This window comes from Eurytemora carolleeae, unplaced genomic scaffold (assembly GCF_000591075.1).
Source record: "Eurytemora carolleeae unplaced genomic scaffold, Eaff_2.0 scaffold839, whole genome shotgun sequence".
In the NCBI taxonomy this organism is placed as follows: Eukaryota; Metazoa; Arthropoda; class Copepoda; order Calanoida; family Temoridae; genus Eurytemora; species Eurytemora carolleeae.
The window spans coordinates 122,296-149,993 of record NW_019396749.1 but is presented as its reverse complement, the minus strand read 5'-3'; the positions used below and the strand labels follow the sequence as shown (position 1 = coordinate 149,993).

At 32.5% G+C, this 27,698-nt stretch overlaps 1 protein-coding gene across 1 annotated transcript; it reads right to left on the bottom strand.

Annotated features, from left to right (window-relative positions):
- Positions 1 to 11,755: 11,755 nt before the first annotated feature.
- Positions 11,756 to 15,805, bottom strand: LOC111708182 (uncharacterized). Its single transcript, XM_023481480.1, has 8 exons — positions 15,697 to 15,805; positions 15,438 to 15,581; positions 14,703 to 14,812; positions 13,597 to 13,648; positions 13,442 to 13,485; positions 13,007 to 13,046; positions 12,468 to 12,577; positions 11,756 to 12,047 (listed from the first exon to the last, which is right to left on the bottom strand). The coding sequence occupies exons 1-8, from the start codon at positions 15,766 to 15,768 to the stop codon at positions 11,930 to 11,932; spliced, it is 690 nt and encodes a 229-aa protein (XP_023337248.1). The 5' UTR covers positions 15,769 to 15,805; the 3' UTR covers positions 11,756 to 11,929.
- Positions 15,806 to 27,698: the final 11,893 nt, after the last annotated feature.

The window sequence follows — 27,698 nt, the reverse complement described above, 5'->3', positions numbered from 1 at the left end:
CCATGATCGTTTTTTTCGGACTAATTATAAAACGTTATCGGATATTGTGGAAAGGGGAAGAACGGAGGGGAAATAAAGGGAGGGGGAGGGTGAGTGGGGAGGTGATGGGGTAGGGGGATCTGAGGGTAGTTGATGTGATGCTTAAACCGTGGATATTCACTTTCCGTTTAATTCCTAGTTTTTTTGTTAGTCACCTAGAAAATGAAAAGAGGGAGGGGTGCTAATTATATAATGATGATACATATATATGTAAACTCACAGTAATAATACTATATGATGGGAAATCAGCGAGGGGAGAATAAAATGAGAAAATTGTGGCTCGGACGTGAAATTGTTGTTGCTTGCCTTCCTCGCCTTAATCAGCAGTTCTGACAATTATTCAATTTAAAACAAAAATTCATATAATGGAATTAATTAACTCTCTCTTCAAACTGAAAAAAAAATTGATTTTGCTAATTCAGCTAAAAACACGAAAAAAACTGAAAATGAAAACGTTATTCCAGAGGTCTCTTATTAAGTATTTATGTTTGTACTGCAAAGCTTGTCCTAGCGGTTAAATGAACCAGAGCTTATAATGCTTTCCACCCTGAAGCACACTGAATTTTTGTTATTTTTTTTTAAGAAGTTGAAAAAGTGAAGAAGTTTGGGCGTTCTGGAGAAAACAGTTTTTAAGTCAGTTTTTCTTAAAAAACATTNCCTTCTTCGAATTTGTGGATGTAAATGTATAAAAGTGGCCTTCAGCAGAATATTATATTACACTTTTTATCAATATATTCTGTTCCCTTGGGATAGTTTTTACCCGTCTATACTATATATATAAATATATACCTTCTTATCAATATTTCTGTCTAGATATATTCATATCTGAATATAAACATGATCGAATATATTTACAATTGTTGAGTCGGAATAAGAAAGCATCATCCTTGTGTTGCAGTAAAAGAGACCATGTATAGCATAGAGATGGGGTTCGTTTTTGTGAACAAATTAAACTTTTAAGCAAACTTTTGAGAATAAAACGATCTTTTTTTACTGAACGAACGAATTTATTGAACGAAAGTTTTTACTGAACTAACGATTATTAAATTAAACGACAGAATCTCAATCAGCATCAAATTTTCAAGAAGTAAGGGGTGAAATGAAATTCTTTATTTTGTTGTCCGTATTAGTAATTTGTAAATTGTGAATCAAGACATTTTCAAAACATTAATTTTTAAAATTCATTTTTAGAATTACTGCTTTATAAGGCACTGTAAACTCTTATATCTTTGAAATACTACACCGACCTTTAGGCAGCTGGGCCAAGTTTTCTCATGTATAATATTTAAACAGACTATGCCAAATACTACACCGACCTTTAGGCAGCTGGGCCAAGTTTTCTCATGTATAATATTTAAACAGACTATGCCAAATACTACACCGACCTTTCGGCAGCTGGGACAAGTTTTCTCATGTATAATATTTAAACAGACTATGCCAAATGAATCATCTATTGATAAGAGCAAAAAAATGGATTTTTTTCTGAAACTCATTAAGTTTTGCTTATCTCACTCTAAGGTGAAAAATGTTGGCTAAAGGAATATTTTTCTTTAATTCTGCATTGATTGATTGTGAACCACTTATGCTTGCATTAGGAATGGACCAACATATATTGTTCAGTTTTTGAACATTTTTTTTAAATTGTCTCATCAGTAAACTTTGATCACCAAAATACAATGGAATAATTTTCGTCTTCCTTTTTTCAGTTTCGAATTGTAAACACTGAACCTGTTATTTCTCTAACTTACAATTGTCGATCAAAAAATGTCTCCGATTATGTTCGTACGAATTATCTATCTATCAGATAAGAATTTAGCGTGGGACATTTTGTGGCCAAACTATCGTCTGTTCATACGTTTCTAGGAAAAAATAGGGAAAAACGGGCTCCGGGCATTTCTAATTAAAGAACGAACAAAGACGACATGTATTACCCTCTTGATGACCTTTACAGGAATTCAGCGAGGTGTAACCTCATTTTGTAAATGCTGACTAATTTGTTACAATTAATTTAGAAGCGCAACAAGATCATTTTTGAGCTTACAAGAAATTTAAACTACAAACTTGTCTGAACCTGAATCGTAGTTTTTGTACCACTTGTTCTTATTTTACATATGTATGTATAGATGTACAGGCTTTCCCAATAAACTTGGGAATTGAGTGAGGCTTTCGAGATCGTCCTTTGAACTGATTTTTGATCTAGAATTTGTTTGTTTATTCTTGACAAAGAATATCTCGAATTTGTCCTTTAATCCATGTCTTTTGGGACACTCTGTATGTATGTATGTATATATGTATGTATGTATGCATGTATATATGTCTGTATGTCTGGTCCTCAGTGATCATGTTTGACTCTGGTCCCTCCAAAATATCCCTAGTTTCCCGTCTAGACAGATAAGAAAATAACAAACACACACTTTTCACTCACATACAAACACACATAAACCACAGATTTAACAGATAGGAGAAGAACTTAACAGACAAAGACTCAACATCTACAGACAAACACACATGGACCACAGATTAGACAGATAAGAAATTAACAACAGACACACATTCTTATAGCATAGTCAAACACACATAAACCACAAATTAGAAAGATAGGAGAAGGAACTAACAGATACACATTCTCTTTATTCACAGACAAACACACATAAACCACAGATTCAACAGATAGGAGAAGAACTTAACAGACAAAGACTCTACATCTACAGACAAAAACACATGGACCACAGATTAGACAGATAAGAAATTAACAGACACACATTCTTAAGACATAGTCAGACACACATAAACCACATATTAGACAGATAGGAGAAGGAACTAACAGATACACATTCTCTTTATCCACAGACAAACATACATAAACCACAGATTCAACAGACAGGAAAAGGAACTGAGAGACACTCACTCTTCAGACACAGACAAACACACATAAACCACAGATTAGGCATATTCGAAATTAACAGACAAACACGTTTGAACCACAGACAAACAGACATAAATCACATATTAGACAGATAGGAGAAGGAACTGACAGACACACAGTCTTCAGGCACAGACATCACACATAAACCACAGATTAGACAGATAGGAGAAGTAATTAACAGACAAATACTCTACATACACAGAGAAACACACATAAATCACAGATTAGACAGATAGGAGAAGAAATTAACAGACACATATTCTTCACCCATAGACAAACACATATGAACCACAGATTAGACAGATAGGAGATAGAATTAACAGATAAATATTCTTCATCCATAGACAAACACACATGAACCACAGATTAGACAGATAGGAGAAGGAATTAACAGACACATATTCTTCATCCAGAGACAAACACACATGGACCACAGATTAGACAGATAGGAGAATAAATCAACAGGCACATATTCTTCATCCAAAGACAAACACACATGAACCACAGATTAGACAGATAGGAGAAGAAATTAACAGACACATATTCTTCATCCAGAGACAGACACACATGGACCACAGATTAGACAGATAGGAGAATAAATCAACAGGCACACATTCTTCATCCATAGACAAACACACATGGACCACAGATTAGACAGATAGGAGAATAAATCAACAGGCACATACTCTACATTCACAAACACATACACATAAACCAATGATTAGATTCTTCAAACCAATGATCACTGACTAGGGTTTAAAACAATGAATAACAATAACACCTAACCAGTAAATTCTTGAACCGGTTCTTTGTGGTGATAAATTTTTCATAAATTTTTCGTATTTAAAAAAGTATCAGACATAAAGATAAAAATATATAAACGTTTTTACAGCTTCACTTATATTTATTAATTAATTTTTGGCTCCATATACCCTCAAAAAAGTAATAAAGAGCACTAACAATATCAGAATTTTATGACCTCTCCCCCCCCCCTAATATACTATTCTACACAACGAAGATATATGACAAGAAAGTTCTCCCTGTAAATAAGGTTTTAATCTTTTGCTACATTTATCTGGACTATGATATGAACCGAGATAGGAACTTTTGCTACATTTATCTGGACTATGATATGAACCGAGATAGGAACTTTTGCTACATTTATCTGGACTATGATATGAACTGAGATAGGAACTTTTGCTACATTTATCTGGACTATGATATGAACCGAGATAGGAACTTTTGTGTGAAGTATCCTTAATCTTAAACGCTTGATCTCGATAATCAATAGGGGACCCTTTTGGAGAAGGAATAATTGATCCCTCAATTGATAATTCATATAATAGTTTCCTGTGACCAGAATATTTCATTGATTTTTTATGTGAAAGATGGATCCCATGTTAGGCTGTGACAACCGTCTTGTGTTTACACTACCGCCCAGAGACAGTACACTGCAGTACAAAATATGCATACACTTCTGAAATAACTTTCCTTGCATTGTAACCTTGATTAACCCTATCCGTAGTTCACTATTTAATAGAAGTGTTTAAAATATAATTCTGTGCTCTTCTTTCTTCTTTCTTAACATTTTTGCCTGCCATTGAAAACATATTTGCATGTTTTTCTCTTTTCTATTATTTTCTTCTTAATAATTTCGATTATCCCCCCTCCTCCTCCTCTCGACTCTCTTCTAGTGAATGCTTGATTATATATCTAGATATTATTATGTAAATGAATAGGCTCTGTTAATAGTAATATACAACCTACATTTCCCTACATAGATACATTATATTATCCGGTCTTTACATCATACTCAGATCTATCTATCTATCTATCTATCTATCTATCTATCTATCTATCTATCTATCTATCTATCTATCTATCTATCTATCTATCCATCTATCTCTCTATCTATCTATCTATCTATGTCTATCTATCTATCTATCTATCTATCTATCTATCTATCTATCTATCTATCTATCTATCTATCTATCTATCTATCTATCTATCTATCTATCTATCAACCGTTTTTATCACTTGAAAAATCTAAACAAAAAAACTATTGTCAAAAAATAGTATTCTTTAAAAAAACAGTGTGAACATAGATAAGTTTTAAAATAAATTTTTTACCGAGAGAAAAAAAAGGCAATTTTACTTCAAAATCATTGAATTTTATGGGAGTGTTCGCGAAAAATGTAAGGGGGTATAGGCTTACGGCGAAAAATAATCGCTTTTGATCGCTACTAATCTTACTTCTTACATACAAATTCAGAAAGTTGCAATATACGAATCGTATCGTAAAATAATCAATTTAATTTCAAACAAATTATTCAGATATTTCAACCTAAAGTTATCGATTATTTTTCGACGCATTCGTATATAGTTAATATATACAATTTTCGCTGTAAGCCTATACCCCCTTTCATTTTTAGCGAACACTTCCTTTAAGCTTTAATCAGTAGCCAGTTGATCCCAATTTAAAAAAAAAAAATAGTATTCATAAATTTTCAACTTTGGATATACAAAGCGTTACCATGTAGTTCAGTCTGGGTGGAACAATTTCAATTTTAATTTAGTGTGTTCAGATGGTTTAGGAGGGGGATATTTTCCACTATATTAACATATTGGGGGGAATTACATTAAAAGTTTAAGAACTCTACACTAAAGTGCTTCGATGGGATATACCAGATACCCTGGAGGGGGGTTTTGGTTAGGTGGGGTGGGTTGGGGGGGAGGGGGGTATCACAAAGCTTACTGTGTCAAAGCAAAGTTACGTGTAAAAATGATATGGATAAAAGCACGTACAATTTAGCACCATAACATGTGGACTTTCGAAATGATTAACATTTTTACTACACTGTAGTTTGAGTGGAAGTAAATATTTCCATTTACTGATAGCGCCGATTGAAGGATAATGGATAATGAGATAGATAGAAAGATAGATGTTACCGCCATACTATTTCTATTGGTCCAGAATAGACAACAAACACTTGAATGAACCCTGATTGGATCAGGCGCTAATGGACTCGGCATACAGGAGTGACTAAACTAGCCACGGCTCATGAATTATTTAAGACATGCTACCACAAAGTTGTCCAAATAATACAATCAAGCCACACTCCGCTTAAGATAAGGAGAACATTAAATTCATGCGACATCACTGGTAGTGCGACTTTGTGACCCTGGAGTTAATCTAATTTTTTTTTTTTTTTGGAATTTATGTATTGTAATATTGGATGGGTCAGCTTTAAATTTAATTGAATTATTTGCGGTTTGAGTGGAGTGGAATAAGGCAATTAAGTGAATTTATATGGGCTCTCGCTTTTGGCATTAATCGTTTAAAATCATTTTCTATATATAGACGCAACAAACAGGTAGGAATAAATTAGTAGCGATCAAATTCGACTTTTTTAGGTTTCAGACTTCCCCCCCCCCTTTAATTTGTGCAAACACTCCCTTTAAGGTAGAATAATTCCTTGTAATCTAAGGTCAGGTTGAAAAGCACTCTTGTATGCCGAGTCCATTAGCCCCTAATCCAGTCAGGGTTCAGCCATGTGTTTGGTGTTAATTCTGAACCAATAGAAATTTCATGGCGGTAACATTTATCTTTCTATCTATTCTCATCATCCAATTAGAGATAAATCCTTATATCGGCGCTTTACACTAAATGGAAATATTTCTACTGAAGCTATAGGGAAAGATGAATTAGAAAAGAATAGTATAGGTTCCTTACTGTTTGACCATGTATTATTTTCTATGTGAATATGTAAAAAAAAACTGTTTTCTTCTATTTGAATGTTTTTAAAAAAATTAAACAGAAATAAAATTCATATTTTGCCAAATACAAGATAAGATAAAGTTTTTATGCTCAATTAAAACTTACAAAATATTACTAATGAGATTGAGAACCAGCCAAGAAGAATCTAATTAAAATAGGATAGATCTGCTGTAAAAACAATTTTTAACAAGTTTAATGACTTGCCGAGGAAGAATTTGTTTATTAAATAAGTCTTTTTATGAAAATATCTTGGATACGCAATTTATGTGGAAATACTGGTAAGACTTTGCAACCTTACGACTCCTCTTGTTTTCGGTTTCTAGATAAACAAACTTCTTAGGTTTCATATAAAGTTTTCAAAACTTTTTAATTTTACATGAAATCAAAATTGTATAAAATGTAGATGCTTCTCCCTACTTTCTTTCCTTAGTTTTAAATTCTTTTCTGATTTATCTGTTGGAACTAAACTATAGGAACTTAATTTACTTTAGTTTGGTGTAAACTAAACTATAGGAACTTAATTTACTTTAGTTTGGTGTGAACTCAACTATAGGAACTTAATTTACTTTAGTTTGGTGTGAACTCAACTATAGGAACTTAATTTACTTTAGTTTGGTGTGAACTAAACTATAGGAACTTAATTTACTTTAGTTTGGTGTGAACCAAACTATAGGAACTTAATTTACTTTAGTTTCGTTTGAACTAAACTATAGTAACTTAATTTACTTTAGTTTGGTGTGAACTCAACTATAGGAACTTAATTCACTTTAGTTTGGTGCGAACCAAACTATAAGAACTTAATTTACTTTAGTTTGGTGTGAACTGAACTATAGGAACTTAATTTACTTTAGTTTGGTGTGAACTCAACTATAGGAACTTAATTCACTTTAGTTTGGTGTGAACCAAACTATAGGAACTTAATTTACTTTAGTTTGGTGTGAAAAGACCCCAATCAATGGAATAAGTTTAGACCTGTAAAAAGTGTGAAGATGATCAGTGAAAAACTAATTTATTCTTTTATTCTCTTTTTATAGAAACTTTCCTTTACTCTGATTCTTTGTTAGGGGTTCTTGGCGAGGTCAAATGTGGCCAAAAATCAATAAACAGCAGATAAAGGTGTATTGAGAGTGTAGCTATTATACAGAAAGTTAGAAATAAGATTTTTTTCAAGACAGCAATTAATTCTTTGGTTATTTTTAAAATTTTAATGAAAAATCTTACATTTAGAACAAAAAAATCTGAAATAAGTATCTTTAAATTTTATCAACAATATCTTCGTTATTTTGTCCATGGCTCTCAGTACCAGAATTAAATATATTTCTATTTGTCAATCGGAAAATATGAATTTCCATCAAATATCACAGTGTTAGAAATATCGAACTGCCTCTATCTGTAACAAGATCAGATCAAGAACTTTTTCTTTTTCGTTTACATTTTTTGTAATGGAGTTTTAGCCAACCCTGGCCCCCCTCTTTTATTTTTGTTCTCGTCCTGTCATCAACCCCCTGAATCATTATTCATGCTTTTATTTCAAGTTGCTACATTTCTTGATTAATGATCATTGTTTAAACAATTAGTGAACATTATATAGAATATATTAAAACATAAAATGTTTATATAACATTTAATAATAAGACTATTGAACTAAAAATAAAGGATAGATAAGGTTAGGAAACCCTATCACAATGGAGGGGGGAACCCCCTTCCCTCCCCCCCTTGTTTTATTCTTTAACTGGCTAACGCTCAAAATTCTTCATTTTGCAAACAAAACTTTTTTAATGCATAGAATAGGATGGAGGACGGTCAAACGGCTGGTCGGTGCTCCAAAAAATCAAAAGTAGTTAATAACTTTTTTATTAATTCGGCTACAGATATAAACATTTATTTATTTAAAAAGCTCTTGTAAAATGAATATAAATAGATATGTCATGTGTTAATATTTGTCAAAAGTAAAAAAAATATTTTCAACAGTTTTTCGACGTACTCATTGAACTTTTTCTTAAAACCTACCTGGCACCCTAACCAAAAAAGTTAGAGGTATAATTTTTTATAAGCTGACCTTAAAGAGTTTGACTAGGGGGACATGTAACACATCTCCTATAGTTTGCACATTGCCACATAAACCCAATTAAAGGGTTAAATAATAATAAATAATAATGTTGATTGAGATTAAAACTAAATTTAATAGCGCTGCCAACCTGTTAAATAACCGATACGGTATAGAGATTGATAGATCCTTTCCTTCAGCCTAGGCTTTCCAGCGAACGAAACGAATCGCGAAAAATCGCAAAAATCAATGTAGCGAATAATGCGAAAAGTGAATTGAAAGTGTAACAATTAATTAAGCAAAAAATCTATTGGGGAATTCTCTGCTCTGAGAGATCAACATTAAAAGTTTTATTATTTTATTATACGAATAATTTCTCTTCCTTTACTTTCATGAAGAAAATTTGATTTCTCTACCTTTTTAAGTTTCTGTCCGTCACCAAAATCCAGCTAGCCATGAGCCAGCCAGCCAGATAGTTATTTTACAGGTTGAATTTAAAATAATGCTATTTATTTTTGTTCTACCCATAACAGATTTTATATTGTGTTTTAAGAAAGAGATTCTAAAGGTTGAGAAATTATTTATAACTTACGAGCAAATCAATGAATTGTGTCCTCAATGTTCTTAAATCTATACATTAGGTCGCTTTATATTTCGATCAGGATAAATCCCCAGAAATTCGCGAAATATGCGTCTTAAATTCTCAAAATTTTGTATTTTTTTAAAAAGAAATTTCGCAAAATGTAGACATTTCAAATAAAAATTCCGTATTTTTTCGCTAATTTTCGCAATTTTTCGCGAGATTTTCGCATTTCTTATTTTGCGAAAAATTAGTTTTTTTCTCGAAACAGATAGAAGCGAAATATCGCAAAAAAAGCATTTTTCGCGAGCAGAGGAATTGCGAAAATTTTCGCGAAAATGAGAAATTTTCACGAAGAAAACTTCAGAATAGATGTGTTTATTATATTTTAAGTCATTTTCCAAACAATTATGCTTGTTTAGAATAAAAAATTGGTTATTAATACTAATACTAAAACTTTTCAGATATCTACAGTAAATTTTTTACAACAAAAATTCAATTCGTTTCTAACAAAATCTAGCTGAATTCCTAAATAAAAATTTTTTTTAAAAATTTATTACGTGTGTTACACACCCTACAGGCTACAAACTCCTAAAATGTAAAGCACTGTAGACGGTAGTTTAATAATTAATAAAACCCATGGAGAAAGAAATGTGTATGCAATGTACAGGGATATTATGTTATTAATGTTGACAAGTATACATTAATTAATTTCATTTCTCTTTATACTTTATTTATCGGGATAATTTTCTAGCAATATTTATTGTACAATTTGTTCATATAACCAGGGGAAGGGGAAGGTTAAACAATTAATAAAAAAAATATTTAAAATCAAATTATAAATCTCGGCGTAACTTTGTTTTTATCTTTCGTTAAAGGAACTGAGTATTTCCCACAAACTCAAATTTTCTTATCCTTATATCCTTGCAACCTGATGGTGTAAACCTTTGTTTTTTAACCTTGATTATTAATCTAACAGAATTCACAATATGACAAATAGATATATTTACAGTCTACGAGATTGGTTTCAAAAGATGTATGGATCAGAAAATCAGTGTTTATGGGCTTTCTAAAAAGTGGCGACTATGGTTCCCAGTTTGAGAAAGGTTAAGCCGAGGCGTGCCCTCTAGATATATTTCTGTATAGATATATCCATCTATCCATCTATATGGCTGAATATACATCTTTATTTATCTAGGAAAACCCTGGAATTCTCAAGAGTGTGTAAGAACCCTTGAAGTTTAAACTAACATAGGTCTTCATCAGATCTGTCTATCTATCTATCTAAATATCTATATATCTATCTATCTATATATCTATCCATCTATCTACCTATCTATCTCTCTATTATATCAGATTATCTATCTAGTAACTACATATGTATCTATCTCTCTATTATATCTGATTATCTATTTAGTATCTCTCTATGTATCTATCTATCTATCTATCTATCTATCTATCTATCCATCCATCTATCTATCTATCTATCTATCTATCTATCTATCCATCCATCTATCTATCTATCTATCTATCTATCTATCTATCTGTCCATCTATCTACCTACCTATATATCTATTTATGTATCAATCTATTATCAATCTATTATCTATCTATGTATCTATCTATTTATCTATCTATGTATCTATCTATCTATCTATTATCTATTTATGCATCTATCTATTCATCTATCTATCTATCTATCTATCTGTTCATCTATCTATCTACCTTTATATCTATTTATCTATCAATCCATTATCTATCTATCATCAATCTATTATCCATATAATATCTATCTATTTATCTATCTATTTATCTATCTATCTATCTATCTATCTATCTATCTATCTATCCATCCATCTATCTATCTATCTATCTATCTATCCATCTATCTATCTATCTATCTATCTATCTATCTATCTATCTATCTATCTATCTATCTATCTATCTATCTATCTATCTATCTATTGGGGGAATAAGGGAGGCTGTGGATAGGGGGATATTCTTGGAATTATTGATTATTGATAAAAATAACATACTTCCTTCATCCTCATTTTTCTTTTTTTCCATCACAGTTTTAAGAAATTAAGGACACCTTATTTTTTCGAGCCAAAGTTTCATACAGAATGTTGTCCTTTTTAAACATAGTTAAACGAAGATGACCTTTTTAGTGTATTGTAAAATATATGTCATCATAGTTTTGGTGTTTAAAAAAGTGGAAAGATACAAGTTTTTATGTGTTTGAATTTTTGAAAAAAATTAATTAAAATTACAATATTTAGTTGGCTACATTTCTGACCTTTAATAAACCAACTTCTATCCTTATTCTCTCCATTTCATAATTTCGCTTTTGGGTTTACATAAAGAAAATGAGAAATAACCCGAACACAAGATAGAAAAACTGTATTTAAAAGAGTGAGTAAATAAAATAATATGATAATAAAATCAACAATAGTTGAATTAATATAAAGAAGAATTGATCAATATATAGATACTGGTTTAAGGATTAAGTTTATACAAAAGTAAAACAAGAATTTAAAAATTGTAATTAAGGAATCAACTCTAACTCTTGATATTAGTCCTCTCCCAGAACATTTGGCATTTAAACCCAGGGAACTCCTTCACTGTCATGGTCTGGACAAATCCAGTCTCATTGAATTCACGCTGGGACAACAAGGTTCTAAAGTATACAATTTGTGGTTTTAAAACTTGTTGATACTAAACTAAACCCTAAACTAAGTGGGGAATGGTAAGGTACTAACCTGAACCCTGAACTAAGTGGGGAATGGTAAGGTACTAACCTGAACCCTGAACTAAGTGGGGAATGGTAAGGTACCAACCTGAACCCTGAACTAAGTGGGGAATAGTAAGGTACTAACCTAAACCCTGAACTAAGTGGAGAATGGTAAGGTACTAACCTGAACCCTAAACTAAGTGGAGAGGGGTAAGGAACTAACTTGAACCCTATAAGTAAGGTACTAACCTGAACCCTGAACTAAGTGGGGAATAGTAAGGTACTAACCTGAACCCTGAACTAAGTGGAGAATGGTAAGGTACTAACCTAAACCCTGAACTAAGTGGAGAATGTTAAGGTACTAACCTAAACCCTGAACTAAGTGGAGAATGGTAAGTACGAACAGTAACTATTCTATTGTGTCCAACACTAACGCAAACAATATCCAGAGGTCTATCTGTTTCAGGTTCTGATCCCTAAATTAAAACAATTTTTAAGACTTTGGTGCCTTTTTAAAAAAGAGGAAAAATTAAATCTTTGAATTATTAGTGTAATTGTAATCTTTGTAATATTAAACCTAAAAAACATGGTCTAAAAATGTCCATATTTAAACCCCCAATAAACTCTATAAAAATATTCCTTTTCATTAGAAAAGGTAACTTTATTTTATTCAAAACATTATTTCCAAATTTTATCATAGTAAACCAGAGGCCGAATTTAAAGAATTTGAGCCGGGGTTTCAATTTAAGCCGCGGCTCAAATATGGTTGTTTCCACTTAAAATTGTATTAAATTTTTAAAGATTTAATTCTGCGCTTAATTGAAACCGGTTTTTGGGGAATTTGAGACGCGGCTTAAATTTTTTAAATTCGGACACAGGAGATATGTAAATATTGTAAATGGTACCTTAGTTACTTTTCCAAACTCAGACTCCCATTCCATATTCCTAAAAAACGTTAAATATCTAAAAATCTAGAGGCTAATATTTTTGCATTATGTTGGCTTGCTTGGTTTCCACAAAAAAAATGAGTTATTTTATACAGTATTTTGCTTTAATAAATTTAACTTATTATCATATTTATTGAATACTAGCTGAAGGGTGCGGCGTTGCCCATGGAAAAAAAATTTGAAAATTTGTAATACAAAAAATTTTTAAATGGAAAAAAAAAGAAATTTTGAGAATTTGTTTTTAGCCTATAACACCCCCGGCCACCCTGAGTGTCCACAAAAAAATGTCAGCACAATCGGTCCAGTCGTTTGGGCGGCTATAGGCAACATATATATATATACGAATGTCTTGTTTTATTATATAGATTTATGTATTATGTATCTTATATTTACCTGAAGTGGGAATACTGAAGTCGAAAACTCCAATGTTTGGGCTCCTAGAATTATATAAATTGCTTTAATAGTTTTTAATGAACCTTTCTCTTGCACAATTCTATTATGATATGATAGATAACAATTGTACAGCAAGCTTTAAAGTAAAGATTTACCTTACGCCGAGCTTCGAAGTAATGATCAACCTTTACCACTACAGAAGGCCAACTAAAGTATATTATATAATTGTAAAGATTGATTTTCAAGGAACAAGCCACACTTCACGTTGAAATGGACAAATACCTCCCTTACTATTTTTTCTATTTTAAACAAAATACGATCTGTTACACTAAACTATAGTACAGGGTGTCCCAATAAACATGGGAATTCAGTGACGTATTCGATATGAATAATTTTTTGATTTTGTATAGTGATACCTACTGAGAAAGCTGTAATCTGTAAGACTTTCGTCTGCTATGTTCACATTTTGTTTGTTTATGTTTTGACTGCAAACGGTTGTGCTTAGTAAAACAGGAAAATTGCAGTATACTAACAGTGTAAACTTGACCGTCTTCACTTTTAATCTTGCGGAGACATTACAGACACATCTTTACAGTCTTTTACCCTTTTCATAAAATAAACTCTAGCAGACATAGTAATATTATGGCTTTTGAAATTAGGTATTACAATGCTAATTCATAACAAAGACGATATCCAATTCGTCACTGAATTCCCATGTTTTTTGGGACACCCTGTATATTGCACTAAATCCCAACATTAAACAAACAAATTGGATGTTACAGGACCAGTGTGGAAGAAGTTGTTCTCGAAAGATAAAGAGGTTGTTATGAGTATGACAAGTTTTAACAAACTACAATAACGCATTCTCTCCATGATGTGTAATCTGTGATTGTAGATAAATACTGAATGGGACTGTACTTATAAAATCCAGTGACTCTACATTTACAGATGGACGGCACTATAAACCTTTATCTGATTAATGATGAGGAGAATATTCTTCTTGTTTTGGTTAAAAAGGTTTTATCATTGTTTCTGTAGCAGAAATCCGCAAATCACATTCAAAGAGAATCAATGCAGTGAAAATAATAAATTTTTTAACTGAAAGCATTGATCGAGATCTTATTAGTTTTTGTTCTTACAAACCTTTTAATGGTATCGTTGTGAATTTGACATGTCGGGACCTTATAAGTGGAAAATCAATTTGAAATTACGCTTACAATCCCTTTATTTACTGGATAGAAATAAAGTTTAAAAATCTCACGGGACATGAAGATATTCCAAAAGTTCTTTATAATGGTTTGAGTTGACGAGGCTATAAACTCCCTCCACCAGCTTCTCATCTAGATCATCGTTAGGATAGTCCTCTCCGATCTAGATAATAATAAACTCAGATCTAGAGAAGAGAACTTTAGAGTTTTCAATCTGCACAAGCTGGTTTTGGATTACAAAGTTCTGGGGGTAAATATAGCCTTTATCCCTTGGTCTTACAAACAAGATATAATCACTCAGTTAGTAATTTTAGACAAAGTTCTTTGAAAATAAGATGATAAGACTAATTTTTTTTCTACGCCATTGACAAACCTGGGTCCCTTCCTAGGTTTTCAGTTTCAGTTTTCAGACAAATATTTTTGCTCTCATAAACTATAAGATAAATCATTTAAACTAAAGTCTGTTGATACAACAAATGAACGTACAGAAGACAAAAACAGTTGAAATACGTAGACTTAGTTGAACCACTTTTTTAACTTATAAGACCAGAGACAAGTGGTTCAACTAATTCTACGTGGTTCAAAATTTCTCTCTTTTCAGAAAAGCTGGTCCCATGTATTAAGAATCTAGGAATGTAAACTACAATTAACCCTTAAAACTCAGTTATTTATTATTTTTAGCATTTTTATTAATTCATTGAAGTCAATATTGTTATCATTTATCTCTTTTTTGGTACTCAGTAGTTCTAGAAATATGCAGAAAGCTCAAAAATCTTTTTTTAAAATACCTTTTGTACTTCATCATAGTAAACACTGTATTCATTGCTATCATTCTTTTCTCCAGAAAATATCATGCTGAAATCCGTGGTATTTGCAGAAATCTTCTTCAATCGCTTGTTGTTTTTTTGCTGACGTTTCCATGCGTTATAAACCTAAACGTTTTTTATGTGATTTTCTTAAACTTAATAAACATAGTTGAAGTTTACATATATTTTATTTTATTGGCAACTAAAAATTATACTTTATTTTTCTATTGAAAACTCTTACTTGGTATGAGAAAATACAAATTAGAGCCCCAGAAAGAATTCCAGTGATATGACGAGGCGACAGAGAAACCATTTGAACTAATTTGCGGATTTTACAAAAGTAACTGGAGCATTTTCAGATATATAATTTGTTTTGGAATATTTCAAGTCAAGACGTGAAAGTTTAGATTTTACCGAGCACGTTTGAAGCAGTTAAAAGAAATTGAGTCTTTGCCACAGACTCTGATTATCTAATCCCTATATTTATTGCAACCTGATGATGAACACTTTCGATATTTTAAACCTAAATTATTTGATCTAACAGAATTTATAGTTTGAAATATCTAAAAGGTCTAAGACTTTGGGTTGTTAAGATATAGGGATTAGAAAACCAGAGTTTGTGGCAAAAACTTGACTCCTTTTCAAAGTAAATTATAAATTATGAACGAATAGATGAATTTATGAGGAATACAACTATCCATATAGCTAACCCCCACTGTTTAATGTCCCCTGTTATAATTAACGAAGCAATTATTCGTAGGATTCGTAACATCAGAAAGGATTATAGCATAACAAAGCTTAACCAACGTAAGCTCATTTATGAATGCTACACCTTCCTTTATGTACATTGTACACTGTGTGGTGGGGGGGGGGGCATGGGTGGGCAAGGTGCCCCCTCCTCACTAGAAAGTTTAAGAAAGAAGTCGTAGTATGTAAAAAGAGTTACTCACGAAGAATGAGACTTCAGAGACGACTGTTTGAAACTCATTCTGCATGTTTCCTTTTATTCTTGATCCCATGCAACTTAAAACTTGTTAACTTAACTCCTTTGCAAAATCATTAAATAAGACATTAAAAGACTATATTCCAGGCAAACGTCTTAATTTAACCTTGTGATCTTCATATTTCAGAGATTCAAGGCGTTTTTTACCGTCTAATCCCATGTAGGTAACCAGCTGTATATCAAGTAAGCACGGACCAGGGTATGTTTATATATGTATGATCGAAGACCCACGATTAAAATTTTTTCCGTAATATCAAAAGATTAAGTTTTTCTTTACATCTATCTTTATTTTCATATGCCCAAATATATGCCACAGATCCATGGCACGAAAATAGGGTTAAAGTTTGAAGTTGCATGGTTAATAATCTTTAGTTTCTACCTTTTGCAAAAATCTATATCTATTTCTAATTAAACATACATTTGCTACCCACAGCAAAACTCTAAAAACAACAAAAAATTTAAATTTTCTAATTACTTTTTTTTAATTCAGAATCTTATTATGTTCCTTCCCTTTGCATCACTTTTTATAATTAAAGTGCTGGAATCTGACAGTTTTTACATGGTTTAAGATTAAGTGTTTCAGATAATTTCTATTGAACACATTGCTTACATTGCTTACACACCATTATTTAAATAATAGAGAAATATTCTTTTTTACTTTAACATATCTTCACTCTTCAGTCACATACATCAATCTTTTTAAACATCTTCTTTACCTTTCTTCTTTTCCCTCTCCTCCTTCTTTTCCTACTTTTTATCATCCTTCTCCTTCTTCTCCTCCTTCTTCTCCTACTTTTTATCTTCCTTCTCCTTCTTCTCCTTCTTCTCCTCCTTCTTCTCCTACTTTTTTCATCCTTCTACTTCTTCTCCTCCTTCTCCTCCTTCTCCTCCTACTTTTTATCATCCTTCTCATTCTTCTCCTCCTTCTCCCCCTTCTCCTCCTACTTTTTATCTTCCTTCTCCTTCTTCACTCCTTCTCCTTCTTCTCCTTCTTCTCCTCCTTCTTCTCCTACTTTTTTTCATCCTTCTACTTCTTCTCCTCCTTCTTTTCCTACTTTTTATCATCCTTCTCATTCTTCTCCTCCTTCTCCTCCTTCTTCTTCTAGTTTTTATCATCCTTCTCCTTCTTCTCCTTCTTCTCCTTCTTCTCCTCCTTCTTCTCCTACTTTTTTCATCCTTCTACTTCTTCTCTTCCTTCTCCTCCTACTTTTTATCATCCTTCTCATTCTTCTCCTCCTTCTCCTCCTACTTTTTATCTTCCTTCTCCTTCTTTATCTCCTTCTCCTTATTCTCCTTCTTCTCCTCCTTCTTCTCCTACTTTTTTTATCCTTCTACTTCTTCTCCTCCTTCTCCTCCTTCTCCTCCTTCTCCTCCTACTTTTTATCATCCTTCTCATTCTTCTCCTCCTTCTCCTCCTACTTTTTATCTTCCTTCTCCTTCTGCATCTCCTTCTCCTACTTTTTATGATCCTTCTCCTTTTTCTACTCCTTCTCCTTTCCCTCCTTCTCTTCCTTCTCCTCCTTTTCCTTCTTTTCCTCCTTCTCCTTCTTCTAATCCTTTTCCTCCTTCTCTTCCTTCTCCTCTTTCTCCTTATTCTCATCCTTTCAACCTTCTCCCTCTCCTTCTCATTTCCCTCCTTCTCTTCCTTATCCTCATTTTCCTCCTTTTCCTCCTTCTCCTTATTCTCATCCTTTTCCTCCTTCTCTTCATTCTCCTCCTTCTCCTCATTCTCCTCCTTCTCCTTCTTTTTCTCCTTTTCCTTCTTCTCCTCCTTCTCCACCTTCTCCTTCTTATTCTCCTTCTCCTCCTTATTCTCCTTCTCCTCCTTATTCTCCTTCTCCTCCTTATTCTCCTTCTCCTCCTTATTCTCCTTCTCCTCCTTATTCTCCTTCTCCTCCCTCTCCATTTCTCCTCCTTCTCCACTTCTCCTCCTTCTCCACTTCTCCTCCTTCTCCTGGGGAAGGGGCAAAGCCCAGCGTGATGTCAAGAATCAGAGGGATTCCATTTGTTTGCATTCCTTCCTCCCAGGTATACCAGGTTTACAGGGTGTACCAGGATACCAGGTTTACAGGGTGTACCAGGATACCAGGTTTACCGGGTGTACCAGGATATACCAGGTTTACAGGGTGTACACTTATAGCAGGTTTACAGGGTGTACCCAAGTATACCAGGTTTACAGGGTCTGCCAGGATATATACTGTAGCTAATACCTACTTCATAAAAATTTAATCGAGACGTATCTATCCAGGTCTATCAGTTAACACAATCAAAAAGGACCAGCTCTAATAGTCACACAGGGACACAAGCATCCAATAATATAGAACTCAAGCTTAGACTCTATACTCAACCAGGACCGGCTCTAAATGCCACACAGGGACACAAGCATCCAATACTCTCTCAGGCTTGTTAACAAGCCGTATCTCAACTTGTATAATTCAACGAGGACCCAAGCTATCTTTCAAGTTATATTCGATTAAATTGCCAATTATCAAGGCAAGATCTATCCTTCTAATAATGTAATCAAAGCTGAGTCTCTATCAACTAACTTTATTCAAATAGCTTATGTTACAAAGTTAACAGGAATTGACCTAGTTCAATTCCTACGATGTTATCTATATCATATGATTAATACCATCGTATTACGTATTTTACAAGATTAGAGAAAATGTATATCACGCAGTATAACTATCTACGTACATATTTTTATCGCGTAATTCAATTATGTCGCATGATTCAAGCTAACCATATTAAATATTCCATTGAAACGCAATGTACAATGTACTGCAATTTCACAGAATATCATGTTTGCTACAATACCAGGTTTACTGGGTGCACCAGGATACCAGGTTTCAGGGTGTACCAGGATACAAGGTTTACAGGGTGCACCATGATATACCAGGTTTACAGGGTGTACCAGGATACCAGGTTTACAGGGTGTACCAGGATATACCTGCAGGTTTAGAGGGTGTACCAGGATATACCAGGTTTACAGGGTGTACCAGGATACCAGGTTTACAGGGTGTACCAGGATACCAGGTTTACAGGGTGTACCAGGATATACCTGCAGGTTTACAGGGTGTACCAGGATATACCAGGTTTACAGGGTGTATCATGTATACCCTACAGTGACATACACTCTACAGGGTGCATTGAGGGAGGTCTTGTATTTGAGAACAAATTTTAAAAGTGTCAGTGGTTTCAGACATTGATATTTGGTTAGATAGCAAGAGATACGGAAATACAGTATTACAGAGATTCAGAGATAAAGATACAAAAAACAGGAAAAGATAAAAAAATATATTCCTTGAACTTTACAGGGGTGTTTATTTCTAAACAGTAGACAGTAGACAGTAGACAGTAGACAGTAGACAGTAGACAGTAGACAGTAGACAATAGACACTAGACACTAGACAGTAGACAGTAGACAGAAGACAGTAGACATTAGACAGCGACAGTCGTTGTTTGTAAATAAAAGTGTTTGTATGTGACAGGGTGGGGTGATATTAAAGCTTAATAAAAGTTCCAAATTGACACAAAGTCCCCGCTAAATCCAGCCTGATTGATCAGAGGGCTTATAGATAGATAGATAGATAAATAGATAGATAGATAGATAGATAGATAGATAGATAGATAGATAGATAGATAGATAGATTGATAGATAGATAGATAGAGATAGATAGATAGATAGATAGATAGATAGATAGATAGATAGATAGACAGACAGACAGACAGACAGATAGATAGATAGATAGATAGATCATAACAAACTATATAGCAAGGTAATCCAGCTTTGCCTGAAAACTTAACTTTCTCTATCAAAATGTACCCAATCAAGTGGTTCACCGAGTTCCCCTATTAAAATTTTAGACAAAACGTTGAATTCACACTTTTATGCCGATTCCATTAGCGCCTGATCCAATCAGGGTTCAGTCATGTGTTTGTTGTCTATTCTGAACCAATAGAAATTGTATGGCGGTAGCGTATATCTTTCAATATCATTAGAGTTATGAATCCTTTGCTCGGCGCTATCGGTAAATGGAAATATTTATTATACTACTGAAACTATAGTGTGAAGGTGTTCATGATTGGACATACAACCAAACATAAATTACTACCTTATTTACTTTATTTTCTTCTCATGCAAACGACGGATATACTCAAAAATTGCACTGATTGATTCATAATCGATTTCTCTACCTTCTTTTTTTTACAGGACGATTCTCCCTTTAATCTTACTTCATAATTCTAATTATAGACTCCAGGGGGGGTACTTATCGTATATTAAGACTTTTAAATGGGCGTCTGGTACATCTTAAAATCCCCAAAAGGGAATATTTTCAATTTTTTGTTTTTATGCAGGGGGGTATTATAAAACAGCCTGCTTTAAAATCATACAAGAATCCAGCAACCATAATTAAGATTTATTTTGTTAAAATTGTGGAAACTAAAAATATACTAATTTTAATTAGCAACGTTCTTGATTTAAGAAAAAAAAATGCTAAATAAAGTTATTAAGATTGAAAGAGCCCTTTAAGGCTGTTTAACCCATAAAAATTAGGAGTTAAGATTTAACCCTTACCCCCCCCCCCCTCACTCCCCCTCCATATCTCCCCCCCCTTACTCGGATAACAAGGTATGAGTTATGCTCAGTTTTCTGAGCATAAAATTACCCAACACCAGTCTATAATTTGCCCAGTTTAAACCCCACTTTTCGAACCATTCACAATTAACAAAAGTTTTTAGAAAACTTTCAAAAATAAATTTTTTTTTAAGAAATAAAGTTAAATTAAATTATATAAATAAATGACATTTGATAAAGTTGTTGAAATTTGTTATTAAAAGTTAAAAAATATAATGTTTTTGGACGGATCCTTGGTGTGCATTAAGACATTAGAATTCAGGTCTGTTCTACGGAAATTAGATGTTGAAATCACTTTTTCATAGGTCAAAGAGGCTTCAGGGGTTGAGGGGGGGGGTCGGAGGGGGCAGGATGAAGATTTTTGTTGAAAATGCATCTTCCGCAAATTTGTTAATCCAAGATTAAATCTAAAAAAGAGGCAGCTATAGTTTATGCAGAAGGGCTGCTATTAAGATATTCATATAGTTTTTTTTTCATTTTTAACATTAATAAGAGTTATAATACAGTGTTGCATGTTGACCCATAAAGCTAGGCTGTATGTAAAGCAATTTTTGTGCATCCTCAATAGTTGTGTCCGATATTTCTAAAGCTACTTAAATTCATATCTAATTTTTCGAAAATACGCGAAATCAATGTGTTTTAGTTTTTAAAAATAGGCATTTTTAGCATTTAAAAATTCTAGCAGGAAAATATATTTTTTGGCCTGCAGATTTTAAATTTTTTTTTTTGTTTGTTTAAGGTCCACATTCACGTTTTTTAATCCCGTCGTAGTGACTTAACCTTTAAACAAACAAAAATATTAAAAATAACAAAAAAAAAGTTTTTCCCAAATGTTGACACAAGAAGGTTGAATATATAAATTTATTCAATTCACGTTCCATAAAAATGTGCGATTCTTTTATTTTATACAAATCAACGAAATATAAATAGAAGCCTGCTGTGCCAGTTATAAAATGATACTTATTTACTTAATTGTGAATATAAATGTGGCATATTGCTCTCAAAATTAAAAAAATATCTGAAAAATAGAGACTTGAGAAGCACCCCCTCTTTTCACTAGAATCTTAATTCCTTTAAACATTCTGGAGAAATTATAAATACATTTAGAATAAATCGACATAGGTACCAGTTGGTTTTTTTTTAGTCCACTTTCATGAGTGTTATGAAGTATGATTAGGATATATGTATGTTATAGTTATTTCTTTTTTAAATTCAATGCTTGATTCACAACGGTACCCTCAAAAAGCTTTGTTTGATCAAATATGAATAATGTATGAAGAAAGCTGATTATAGTTTCAGTAGAAGTAAATATTTCCATTTACTGTTATAGCTCCGATTGAAGGATTCATATCTCTAATCGGATAATGAGATAGATAGAAAGTTAGATGTTACCGCCATACTATTTATATTGGTTCAGAATAAACAACAAACACATGGATGAACCCTGATTGGATCAGGCGCTAATGGACTCGGCATACAGAAGTGATTTTCAAATGTGGGTTCTCTACAAAAGTGACTTGCGAGCTAATACAAAATCTTTCACATTTTTTGGCAGATAAAGGGTTCAAGGGTATCATTGTGACACCATTGTGACACCATTGTGACACCAATATTGTGAAACCATTCCAACCATTGTGAAACGGGCATTGCATGAAGGGTCACATGAAATTACGGTTACAGTCCCTTCAAATCTATTATATCTATTTATATATATTTATCAATATATATGTCCCCCTCCCTCTTCTCAGAAGTGTATTCCGTAATATGATCCTTTTCTATAAACATTGGGGATATGCAGACCACGTAGTGTTTATACTTGTCAATCTAAGCTGTCTTCATCTGTCATGAGCTGTCTTTAATTGCCTCAAGCTGTCTTTTGTTGTCTCCTGCTGTCTTTAGATGCCTCCAGCTGTCTTCATCTGTCACGAGCTGTCTTTAGTTGTCTCAAGCTGTCTTTAATTGTCTCCAGATATCTTTTGGTTCCTTCTGTTGTCTTCATATCTCACAGCTGTCCTTAGCTGTTATGACTGTCTTTGTTGTCTTAATCTTTAAGTAAATCTACGCTCATAGTTTCATTTAGTAGTTTTCTTCTCTAATATCTAGTTTTCTCTAGCTGTCTATATCTGTCGTTAGTTAACTTTATCATAATGTCAGTAAAGTTGTCTCCCATTTTTCTTTCTCCACCTGTCTCTTTAAAATAGCTGTCTCTGTAATTGTTTTTGCCTTTTCCTCGCTGTTTTCTCCCCCCATCTACCTGAAAAAATGCACCCCCATCCCCCCCGTTCAAATCTTAAAATTCTTTTTTTTTCACCTTTAAAATCAACTTTTAAATATTAACATTACGTTAATATTTAAAGTTGATAACATTTCATTAAAGATCTAGATGTTCCTTTTCCTTTCCCTCCCACCCTCACCTCCCTTCCTTATACACATCATCCTTTTCCTTTCCCTCCCTCCCTCATCTCCCTTCCTTATACACATCATCCTTTTCCTTTCCCTCCCTCTCTCCCCTCCCTTCCTTATACACATCATCATGACTCTCATGGTACTACATGACAGGGCGTTTTCCCCCATCTTCATCCTTCCCCCTAGCTCCTATACCCTTCCCCATACCTCCTTCCGCTTTTTAACAACCATGCTGAGAATATGTAAATACAGAAAGAAATAAGAGGGTTTAAAATGGAAGGGGGGGGGGGAACTTATAAACTTAAAATTAGAGAGTTTTCTACTTGATTCAGAGTAATTATAAACACTTTGTACACCACCTTTACATAGACATTGCACACACGTCAATCTAAAGTTAATTGAACGTAAGATTGAAATCTGACCTATATGCCTTGAATCATAACTCCTCTTATTGAAGAGCTACTGAGAAGAACTTGAATAAGTTTTAAAATCAGCTTATATCTTGTATTAGTGTTTAAAGTATAAACTACAGGAGCTACGAGATCCCTCAGTCGTTCCAGTAATTTCGCATAAATTTGAACATCTCCTTCACAGTACACGGATAACATCAGATTTATGCTAAAATTAAGTCCACATAGCGTTCTTGCAGTAGGACCTAGCCTATAGAAGTATCTATATATAAAGCTTGTCTGTTTGTCTGTCTGTTTGTTATTCCGATCATAACTCAGAAACCCCTGGACCGATTTGCCTCAAATTTAGTTTCTCTGTAAAATCATCCGAGTATCCTGGGCAACGCTGGGATCCCAAGCTAGTGTCTAATGAATGTATTTACTTCAGGTTGAGGAGGGGGGGGGGGGGGTGTTTAATGTGTATATTGAGAATAGGTTAGGATAGATTGATGTTTATATTTCTTAGATGTATAAACATATATTAGTGTTTAAAATATAAACATATGTAAAATTTAAACCTTAACTATACTTTGCTTAGATGTGAGATATCTCGAACTGCGAAATAAGATAAACTAAAATAATGCGAGATATCTTGAACTGCAAAAATAGAGAAACTAAAATGATGTGAGATATCTCGAACTGCACTAATAGAAAAACTAAAATGATGTGCGATATCTCGAACTGCAAAAATAGATAAACTAAAATAATGTGAGATATCTCGAATTGCTAAAATAGATAAACTAAAATGATGTGAGATATCTCTAACTGCTAAAAAATGAAAAATCTACTAGATATTAGTTATCTTGAACTTCTAAATGAGAGAAAATTTACGAAATGTCTTACTAAAAAAAGAACAGAAAAACTAACTATTTGTAAATATATTGAACTGCTGAGACAAATACAGTGAGACACATAAAACTGTGGAGTAGAAAGACTCAAGTTATTATTTCAATAAGTCATGTTGATACAATTAATAATCCATATAATCGTGTTTTGAAAAAAAAACAAAACCTCTTTTGTATGATATGTATATATATGTATCATTCAAAGTTTGCTCAAGTCTCCATGGATAAAGTTTGCAAAATGCATTCTGTGCAAAAGTTATGGCAAAGTTTAAAGTGTAGTCGGAAAGGAAAACGTGAAGGTATCTTACCTTTAAAATATGCAAATTTAACTTGTGCTGAATTTTTAGATATTTTCATAAAAAGCTATGTTTAGTAAATTATAGATACAGAAGATTTTGACTGTCAAAATATATGTGCACAGAGCTGAAAACTTTAGATTGAGATATCCTTAATCCCGATTACTTAATCTGAGTTTCCAATGGACATACTTTTGATTTTTTTCTTAAACCACTCTTTCTTGGGTATTGTAGAGAAAAATCAAAAACCGGGTTTTTTAAATAAGAGAGTCCCTCCCGTTTCAGAACATTAATCTTAAATGGCGTGCAAACTTTAAAATTTATCGGCTTCATATACAAGACTCTGATTGGTTAAATTTAAACACTTTTCAGGATAGAAGTACAAGATTAGGTTAGTCTCAATATTAAGAAAAATAATGGATCAAGCATAAATCTTGATATCCACCATTCTAAAGTTTTCAGCTCAGTACATTCATGACCACATAGGTCCAGGCAACTAGGAAAAGTTGCATCAATTTTCTGGATCAACGTGACACAACGTCTTGGTATTCCATTTATTCCTTACTCACTTTTACATTTCTATATGTCTATATTTCTATATTTCTATATTTCTATATTTCTATATTTCTATATTTCTATATTTCTATATTTCTATATTTCTATATTTCTATATTTCTATACTTCTATACTTCTATATTTCTATATTTCTATATTTCTATATTTCTATATTTCTATAGTCTTAACAATCTCAATTTGGAACCATAACATATATGTTTCTAGCTTGCTTCAATATGTAACAACCAATTGGCCAAATTTTAATTTGCATGATGAGAGCTAAAAAACGTTTGATGATTGTGAAGGGTTATACCAGAGGTCACGATATAGATTTTTCGGGAGAAAAAACTAGGTTGAATACTAAGCTTTTAGGGAAACTTAAATCCGGGTTTAGCCTTAAAATATTGTGGGACTAATTTTTCTTAGAGAATCTAATTTTAAACCTGCAAATCAATTCATCAAAACTTACCAAGTTGGATCTAACTTTGATCGTTAGAATTTGTGACCTCGTAGCTCCTGTAGTATGAGAGTCAAACAAAAACATGTAATATGTTAATAGAAAATATAAATAAATGATTTACCCAAAATCTCTTCAGAAAAAGGAAGCTATGATTGAAAACCTGTTAGATTTCAATTAGACCTGAAAGTTTACATTAATTTGATACTTCCCACTGTTAAAGTTAAAGGAAAAATAGAAATAGTAGTTATCGTTTTTTTTTACTGTCATCAAATAGATTTAATAAATCATTATATGTTAAAGGATTCGATAATGATAAATGATAAATATATTACCTGATTGCAAAAATCCATAATTTAAAATTTCTGTAAACAAAGGAATTGGGTATTTGACAAAAACTCTAGCTTTCCAATCCCAATATCTTTGTAACCCAATGGCGTTGACCTTAATTATTTTAAACTATGAATTCTGTTAAATCAAATTTATAAAGATTAAGATATTAGATGTTTAAACAATTAGGTAGCAAAGATATAGGGATTATGAAATTTCAGTTTTGGCAAAGACTTTTGACCTACACCATTAATGTATTTATTTATCTATGTGTATGTAAGTAAATTTTTGAAATAAAAATAAAAATAACCATATTTTTACTACTCGAGGTTTGGTGAATAACCATAACAATTTAAATTGATGAGGTTTTGTGATTTATAAACAATATTGACTACAGATGAAAAGGTTATACCAGAGATAAGGATTAATAACAAATAAAAGAGGTGATTGATTAATACTGCTTTTTATTTATATTTTTTATATTAATGATTTTTCACACTGTTGTCTGAAGACTTATTCATACTTTCTTATTTTAGGGTTTTCTTTTTTTTGTTAAAAATGACTGATTGTCCCGGCCTGTGCAGTTTTTATTTTTTATTTTTCTCAACTGCAATTGTACTGTATATAAAAGTTCTCATTTGGTGTATAATAAACACAAATAGTATACCAGGGGTATCAAACAAGTATGTTCACCTTTTTTATTTAGAGCTAAAATTACATTTCGTTTTTACAATTATAAAATACTAGCTGAAGAGCCAGGCGTTGCCCGTGGAAAAAATAAATATGAAAAAAAAATTTATTTTAAAAAAATTGAAAAAAATATTGAACTTTTTCGCCTATAACAACCCCCGGCCACCCATGAGTGTCCACAAAAAAAATCAGCACATTCGGTCCAGCCGTTGGGCCAGCTATAGGCAACATATATTAGAATGTCTTGTTTTATTATATTTATTTTTATTATATTTTTATTTCTTAACCTCTGTTCATGTCAAAGTGTGTTATTGTAATGTGGTTTTTTCCAATAAATAAATTTAGTTAAAGAAATATTTTGGAAAAAAATTCAGCACATTCGGTCCAGCCGTTTGGCCAGCTTATAGACGACATTTATATGAATGTCTTGTTTTATTCTTTAGATTTCTTTTTATTATATTTTTAATTATTAACCTCTGTTCATGTCAAAGTGTGTTTTTGTAATGTGGTTTTTTTTCAATAAATAAATTTAGTTATAGAAATATTTGTTAGATTTAGAACTTCCATTAGACA